The sequence below is a fragment of the Merops nubicus genome, unplaced genomic scaffold, assembly GCF_000691845.1.
Source record: "Merops nubicus isolate BGI_N331 unplaced genomic scaffold, ASM69184v1 scaffold10170, whole genome shotgun sequence".
Classification (NCBI taxonomy): domain Eukaryota; kingdom Metazoa; phylum Chordata; class Aves; order Coraciiformes; family Meropidae; genus Merops; species Merops nubicus.
Window position 1 is genome coordinate 29115 of NW_008580862.1, and position 9035 is coordinate 38149.

Genomic DNA, 9035 nt, shown 5'->3' on the forward strand with positions numbered 1-9035 from the left:
AGAATTTTCATTCAGATCAGGATGTGTTACAGTTTTGCTTTTATTTGAAAATAGGGCATGAAACTGGTCTACTTGTGTATCTCTGCTAGTATGAACAATTCACTGATCAGTTTCACTTTGAAAGAGCAAATTTCGGTTTGTGGTCAGTGCATTACTTTCAAAAAATCTAGTTTTATTTTAAAAACTAAGCTCAAACAAAACTCAAACCCTAAGAAAAGTGAGTAGGCTTGAATTGCAGTAGAAGTTATGACTTGTTATTGGAAGATTTTTGTAAGTCGGAAAGATTGAGAGCTGTTGTTACAAAGGCCCCCACGTAGTTTTCCCCATATATAAGAAAAAATACCTGTCTAGCAGGGAGTGTATTATTTTATCTATTTGAATTTTTGAGGGTGGATATACTCTATATGGATGAGACGTTGAGCTGGGATGTAGCAGATACGTTAGTATTTTAATACTGTCTTATACTAGTGAACTGCTTAAGAAGACCTGTAACAATTGCTCTTCTAGGTCAAATTAAAAGTTTGTCTAGCCTATCAGGACAAGAGGCTGTTGCTGACTACCTGGGCAGGCAGTGTAACATTGAGCTGGTGCATCCTGAAGCCATGCTGTGAAGACCTCTTCACATGAAAGTTCTGTTTCCTTGAGGCTTTCTCCATGCCTGTCCTTTTCAAGGTCTTGCCAGGGTCCCCTTGGCCATCCTATACATTAATGCTTCTAAGATGAGGGTCTTGGTAGGGGAATCCTAAAGACTATAGGCCCGTTGCCATTCCTTAGTTCTTTAGTGTTGTCAGGCAGAGCTTTCCCAGCAGCATCTGCCTGCTGCTTGAGAGCCATATGGGAGGAGCATGTGTTGAAACTCTTGTCCTCAGCAAGCCTTTCCTAGTTCCCATTTTTGGCAGTTGACTCCCTCAACCCCTTCTTTGAAGACAACAGATGAAGTCAAAGAATCAGTTGGACCTTTATATGGTGTTGTTTTTTTCTTTTAAACCTTCCTTTCCCAGGAGAAACTCTGCACAGAGAAATGTTGAAGAGAGAAAAAACAAGAGTGGCACAAACCACTGAAAGAGAATTGTTTTAAAAATAGTATAAGAAGAAGGGAAGATATAGAATTAACTTTTATCTGTGCAGTGTCTGAATTGTCAGTAACAACTGATGTCTGTCTGGCTGTGAATGACCAGATGTTTTCATTTCTTAATGACATTTTGTTTGGTGAAGTGAATGTCATGTTTGTAGTCAGTGATAGAAAAGACAGCCTTTTAAATTGAAATAAAAGCTATTTAATAGTCTAATTATCATTCAGTGATCCTGGTAAGGTGAAATTAGGATGTACTACTGATGCAGAGACATACATTTTACTTTCAGTAAGGAAATCTGAAAATATTTCTAGTATTTCTAATTCCTGGCCAGCTTTAACTTTTTCCTTGTGATGCTGACATCTCTAGCAAAATCTGCAAATGAAAACATGCACTTTTGGTCTTATGTTAACTATTAATTTACTGCCAAAAATAAAGCTGGTATACAGTTGACTGTATATAACAGAGCTTCTAATTTTGTTAATAAAAATGAAGCTCAACTGCAGTTAGTACACATGTACCTGGCAGACGGTTCTGAACTGGTACTTCTAGTCATTAAATAAACCCAGCAACTTGTGCAACAATGGCATTAGCTGAAGTGATGATCTTTTTCAAGTAGCCTTTGGGGAATTCTCCCTAGAGAGTAAAATGGGAGTGTCAGGTCTGTGTGCAGTGTTTAGTTTTATAATTGACTGAAATGACAGATGCGAATCTGTACTGAGTGGCAGATATTAGAGAAATATCTTAAATATGTTACAGCCCTACAGTATCTGATGATGAGATAAATACCTTACCCAGTAATGTCAGGAGCACAATAAGCCTTGAATATCTGGAGCTCTGTGCATCGGAAGGACGTTGGTGCTGGTTTTGACTTTATATTTGGCGCTGGTTGGGTCAAATTTGGGTGTGTTTATGTATGCGTGGACTTATACTGTTATGAAAAAAATAAATCTATGTTGGCTCCATATGGAAATATTAGACGTAGGCAGAAATTTGTCTAGATCTTCCTTCTTAAATATATCAGCAGATTCTTTAATTCTAATGGGCTTACACAGAAGACTTCCATAAATTTTGTAATGAAATTCACAATGTATTTTTTCCCCTCTAAAGGCTTTGAGGAAGCAAGATGCTAAACTAGATGAAACGGAACTCATGAAAAATAAACTTGTGAAATATGAAAGAGAAAAGAACCAAGTAAGATTTTTTTTTTTTTTTTTTCTCCTTTCTTGTTTGGTTTTAAATAAGTGTAGTGTGTCATATGTACAGTATATGTTTCCTTTTTCAGAGAAACCAACAGGATAAAACTTTTACTCTTTAAGATAACAAGGTTGGGCTATTTTATATCGGAGACATTATGAAGGAAAGACAGAAGTTCAGCATAGCTAGATTCAAAGCTCTGTAGTTATAGTGTGTTACTTCTAGCGACATTTCCATACTGCCAGGTGGATAAATTTATAACTTGGGGATTATACTTGATTTTTCTCCTGATTTGTCTCTGAGCTTACACGTAGCCTGCTGTTGCTTATTTGCAACAGCTCCAAGATGTAGCTTCATCCTTGTAAGTAACACATGCTAGTTATTTTGCACCATAGTTATTATTTATTACTCTTGCTGAACTATCTTGCTCTATTTCTATTCATAGAAAACAAGTTTTCATATCTTTCTGTTCTGGCAGGAACGTAGGGCCATATTGTACTTTTTCTAGCTTTTTTCCTCTTATACAGAGCTTAGCCTTTTTGTCGTTACTCTCAAAGTCACCCTCCTTAATGCTAAACCATCTATCTAGTATTCTAAATTGTTACCCTTTCCATTCCATTAATGCTGGTCCTGTTTACTTTGCCCTTTTGTCAGCGTCCCAACATCCTCTTTGAGATTGCTATCTGTGCAATAACAATTTTTGCTGTCAAAATCTGTATTTATTTCCAAGGGGATCTTTGTGATCTTTGAACTATTTATGGTAGAAGTCAGAAAATATTTTTTAGTCTTTGTTTTCTGTTTTGATTTTTTTTTTTTCCTAAATGGTCATCAGTTTGCTGTCTGTTTCTGATGAAACACTTTAAAATTCCCTTAATAATATATTTTTAGCAGAAATTCTAGTTGCATGAAATTTTGGCCAATTCTGGTTTTATGGCATTGTTTGCGGAATATTTCAAATACATCATCTTGTACGACACAGGAAAACCCACAGAATTTACCAATTACCAGTTCTACTAATGCATGTCATCTTTAATCACAGAATCACAGAATGTCAGGGGTTGGAAGGGACCTCTGGAGATCATTGAGTCCAACCTCCCTGCCAGAGTAAGACCATCTAGTCTAGGGCAGGTCACACAGGAACCCATCCAGACGGGTCTTAAAAGTCTCCAAGGAAGGAGACTCCACAACCTCCCTGGGGAGCCTGTTCCAGTGCTCTGGAACCCTTACAGGAAAGAAGTTCTTCCTCATGCTGAGGTGGAACTTCCTGTGCTCCAGCTTGTGTCCATTGCCCCTTGTCCTAAACCAGGGCATAAGTGAGAAGAAGTTGCCCCTTTCTTTTTGACACACAGCCCTCATATATTTATACACATTAATTAGATCCCCTCTAAGTCTTCTCTTCTCCAGACTAGGAAGCCCCAGGTCTCTCAGCCTCTCCTCATAAGGCAGGTGTTCCAGTCCCCCAGTCATCACTGTCGCTCTTCGCTGGACTCTCTCGAGTAGCTCTCTGTCCCCCTTGAAATGGGGAGCCCAGAACTGGACACAACACTCCAGGTGAGGTCTCACCAGGGCAGAGCAGAGGGGCAGGAGAACCTCCCTTGTTCTGCTGGACACACTTTTCTTAATGCACCCCAGGATCCCATTGGCCTTCCTGGCCACAAGGGCACACTGCTGTCCCATGGACAACTTCTTGTCCACCAGGACTCCAAGGTCCCTCTCCACGGGGCTGCTCTCTAGGAGATCTCCTAACCTGTACTGATGCATTTTATTACTCCTGCCCAGGTGCAGGACTCTGCACTTATTCTTGTTGAACCTCGTGAGGTTCCTCTTGGCCCAGCTCTCCAGTCTGTCCAAATCTCACTGAATGGCCCCACAGCCTTCAGGACTATCAGCCAAACCTCCCAGCTTCGTGTCATCAGCAAACTTGCTGAGCAGACACTCTATACCATTATCGAGGTTGTTAATGAAGATGTTGAACAGGACTGAACCCAGCAGTGAACACTCCTATGAATAAACTATGTAACAAAGGTGACTTCACATTTTAAGTCACTGGTAATTTTGTTTTTGGAAATGTTTCAAATCCAGGGACAATGTTTTTGAAACTTTTAAAAACTAATTTATCTTCCTTTTACTTTTAACCCAGTAAAAATTTGCTTTTGTGCTTTTTTTTCTTGGTTTATGTACACCACTTGGTCTCTTCATGTGATAAGAAATTTTGTACAAAAAATGGAGACTGTAAGATGAATTCTCTTTATGTAATTTAAATAACTAGGAGGATCTAGTACAAATGAAAATTTGCTTGAAAAATTTTGCTAAATCTGAATATTGTGTATGTTATATCTCATTTTAATAGGTGCTTTTATTAATTTATGCCAGAATTAAATAGTTTAAACACATTTTTTGTACTATAATCCATACATTGCATTTCTTTCTTCCTCATCTTCTGTAATGAAAGCTTGAGCAGGAATTGGAGCAGTCCCGGAAACAGTTGAGTGAATCAGAAGGCAGTAGAGAAGCACTTTTGCATCAGGTAACTGCTATGGTGTGGTGAAAATCCTAAAGTTTTCATATTAGAGTGTGTCTGAGTCTTTTTACTTAATGTTCCTGTCTCGTACTGTGATAACATTGTTTTGGGAAGAGAAAAAGGAGATTCAGAAAGACAGGTTTAAGAGCTAAAATGAGCTTTTGTTATACTTTTTCTAATTTCCAAATTTTATGTATATGTTCATATATATTAGTAATGATAGTAGTTATGATGCTTTTAAAGTACATTATTTGTAAGTGCCTTTCACAGTATGCTTTAGAACAACTTCTGTCTTGGTCAGCGTCGTTATGCAGAGTGGGTACTGTAACTGGTGAATTCAGATAAACCAGTGACCGAGAAGTAGTCCATGTACTATATACTAACGTGGTTAAAAGACATAAAACCCAAACACCTGAAAGACTGTCTAAAGTGTGCTCTAAACAATACTTCTCACTGCACATATGACTAAATTTAGAAGTTGCAGGATCCTGGATTATAGCTTTAGAAGTGTGTCCTTTCTTCTAAACATTCCTAATCCTTCCTTCTTTCTGAGGAGCTGGGAAAAAAGATTGGAATAAGTAGGAAGGGGGCAATTGGCATGTTTATCTGTTGTTATTACTTTTATCTTATTAGTTTTAACTTACCTAGGAGAAGTTTGAGTTGGCTGTATTACTCTTTTGAATTGAACTCACTTTGCATGGAATATGGTGCTGTATCACATATGGGTAATATGAGTTAGAGCTATTTTCCTTCAATTCAGTTTTAGCATGTCGTATTTTCTTTATTTTCCTGTAAACAATGCCATCTTTCTAAGTGCTAGGCTGTATATGATAGAAAGAAAAAAAATGTAAGAAGCCCCTATGTTTCTTAAGGATAAGTACATTGTATTTTTAAAGAGTGGAATTTAATGAAAATATTTTGCTTATTAAATTCGTATAGATATTTTAACTAGCAATGTAAAAAGACAAATTGCAACTTATTAAATGGTAGTGTTTTATTTGGTCTAGAGAAATTAATGCTTATCTGTGGTTAACATAAACTAAAATGTTTCCTTTAGTTTTGAATAGTCACTTTTTGGCCTAAAATTAGGAAGTAATTTGTCTTTTTGTTTACCATCTGCAGTGCTCTTTAAGATTTATAAGCGTTATTTGTGTATAGTCCTCTGTTTTTTGTAGTGTTTAATAAATGTATGCTACTTACTCTTTCATTCTGGTTTTCATGAAGCATGTGCTACTTGTCCGTGCGTTTTAGATTGAGGATCTTCGTTCCCGACTCTGGAGAGCAGAGGAGGACCGCGTGGAGCTGCAACAGCGAATCTCCCATGGCGCTAGGCACCGCCACAGCCACCAGGACGCACAAGCTGATGACAGGGGAATTAGAACAGGTACAACTCTCAAATTTTGCACTAGAGGCCTGCAGAGTAGTTAGCCTGGGCATAAATTCTGTCTTTGAGTTTCAGTCCAATTCTTCTACTGTCTCAACAAAAATAGCCATTTAATGTCTCAACTTTAAGTTATTAAGTACTGGCACCTGGATATTAGCAAATAAATAGCAGCAAGAGTTAAAATTTAGGATAAAATACCATGGTTTGCATGGTTAAAACAAATGAACAGTATTAGAGAGGATTTCAGTGAAGTGGATAGTGTTTTTAGAGAAGAAAAACATTAGAAATATTTTAAAATTACTTTTCTGAAATGTTACATTCCAATCCCTTTACAGTTTAAATTCTGGTATCTTGAAAATAATAGCAAAAGTAATTTACATAGGTGGTCTGTAAGACTGATGATTTTCTGGTAGAATTTCTAAGGGGTAATAGCATGTTCCAGAGTTGTAAAGAAAATACAGTATGATGCAGTCAGGGCTTCTGTTTGCAGTACATTGAAATTTTAGAGCTAGAACAGTAATATTTAGAAAAAAATTTCTTTAAGCGATTTCAAAAGGTAATCACATATTGAACTACCATTTCAGCAAGATCTTTGCTACATTGTTAATTATTTATCTATATTTAAACTTTTCAAACGTAAAGGCTTTCTCTACTGCCTTTTTGATTATCTTTCTCCTTATTAACACAGGAATCGTAGAATAGTTTGGTTTGGCTTGGGAGGGATCATCTAGCTGAAAGATCATCTAGTTCCAACCCCTGTCATAGGCAGGGGCACTTCCCACTAGACCAGGTTGCTCAAAGCCCCATCTAGGCTGGTCTTGAACACTTCCAGTGCTGGAGCATCCACAACTTTCCTGGGCAACCTGTTCCAAGTATCTCTCCACTCTCACAGTGAAGAACTTCTTCCTAATTTCTAAGGATAAAAGAGGAATAGTGACTCCAAGTCCTGTGTCTCTATGAATGTTTAATTGGTTTATTTAATGACTTATTTTTATATTTTCATGCTTCAGCTATTGACTTATGTTGATTATTAAAGTAGGACTCTGACTCTGTTTTACACATCTCATACAGAGCACTGGATAACTAGCTTCGGTACATGGCTTAGTTTCAAAAATGTAACACAAAACCGTTACTGAACAGTTTTTCTTCAGTTATGTTATTGTGTCTACTTAAAATGAATTTGTTTGAAACAAAATGCCTTTCATGTTAATGAAAATGTATTTTATTTTTTCCAGTTTTGCAATTGTAAATCTAAATTGTTGTAAAAATATAAAAAAAAATAAAAAATTTACTGGAGCTATTAAGATATAAACATATATTTGTATAATTTATTTAGTCGTGTTTCTCCTTTTCATGTTCTGATTCTTCAAAAATGCATGGGAAGAATACAAATGGAGATTTTATTTGTCTCTAGTGGTTGTTTATAACTAAAGACGTTTGAATTTCTGGTTGATGAAATTTACTGCTTACTCTCAACAAGGACTTCTATTGTACTTCTAGAATTTGGATATAAAATTCGCAGATAGTGTGACTTTCAAATCAGGAAGTATTACTCTGGGGTAAAATCTTGAAGTTTGTGGTCAAGTTTCATTTACTCTAGAACTTCCCCACTGTTTCTTCTGTCCTCTTTTATTTTATTGGTTTTTGTTTGTTTGGGGTTTGGATGGGGCAAGGGAAGAGGAGAAAACCTGTATAAAAACCCTAAAATGCGTAGATGAAAATACTGTAAAAGTGAACAATACTGTAAAAGTATTACAGAAATGCTGTAAAAGTAATTCAGTAAAAGATATACAGGGATACAGGTTGCTACACAGGTATAGCCATTTTTCACAGATACCTTGATCAAAATCAAAGAGTTGAAGAATAGTCTCAAGTAGAGAAGAAAATTGCTAAAAGACAAATGAGAAAAAAAATATTTTGCCCCAAGTCAGTGTTTCTACTGGGCCTGTTGTTGTGTACTCACTATTTTATAGTTGCTGAAAGATACGAGAGAGAGAAGCAAGAACTGGAGAAACATATTTTGGAGCTTAAGGCAAAGCTGAGTCATGATGCTGTCGTGTCAGAGATAGAAGAACTGAAGAGATGCATAGAGCGTAAGGACAAGGAGAAAGCACAGCTTGTAACACACATACAGGTAAGGGGGGGTGGTGTTGTTGGTTTTGTTTGTTTCAATAATTTCCTGTACGTTTAAGATAAGTGATATGCCAGATTAGGGAGTAGACTTTGAAGAAGAAAAGCAACTGTTCTTTAGTTTATTCCGTAAATAACTTTGAAAAGTGATCCAAATTTGCAGAGGTTTTTAGCTTCCCTCTTGTTAGTAAACCGAAAAAGGTATTTACTATTGCCCATGAATTCATAGTTTGGGTTACCTCTCCTTATGTGCATAGAAAAGTTAATCTGATTTTATCAGCAATTACCATTAATAATGGTTTCTGGAATTACTTCTATAAATTAGTATTTACTTCCTTCTTTCCAATTCCATCGTTCTTCGGAACTTTAACTTTCAGAAGTTTAACTTTAAACAAACTGGGAAACCTTGTTCTATGAGTGCAGTAGAGTAACAAAAATAGGTCATAACTGTTCTTTTTTTAGCAACTAGCGTAATATAATAATTATATCCATAAGTATTAGTAGTTTTGTTTGTGCTAAACACACGCTGTTTGAAGTGATTCTGTGTGAAAAGAGTAACAGCAGTGTCTAACAGGGGAATTTCAATTAGAAGACTCTTACCTTGAACGTGAAATGACATGTAAGGAGCCAGTAGCCTTTTTATTTAAGACAAAAGATTTCTGTATTTTGGGGTCTTGTCTAGATTTAACATTGGTGGTAAGCTCTCTACACGGTAACTTTTCTATTATCT

General features: G+C 36.5%; 1 protein-coding gene across 1 annotated transcript in view; it reads left to right on the forward strand.

Annotated features, from left to right (window-relative positions):
- Positions 1 to 8309, forward strand: part of CEP128 (centrosomal protein 128kDa) — a gene marked incomplete at its 3' end in the record, with an annotated part of 34246 nt that extends 25937 nt beyond the window's left edge. The window contains exons 8-11 of the mRNA XM_008943529.1: positions 2184 to 2267; positions 4723 to 4797; positions 6043 to 6175; positions 8149 to 8309. Coding sequence (XP_008941777.1) covers positions 2184 to 2267; positions 4723 to 4797; positions 6043 to 6175; positions 8149 to 8309 — 453 coding nt within the window. The remainder of the gene's footprint in view (positions 1 to 2183; positions 2268 to 4722; positions 4798 to 6042; positions 6176 to 8148) is intronic.
- Positions 8310 to 9035: the final 726 nt, after the last annotated feature.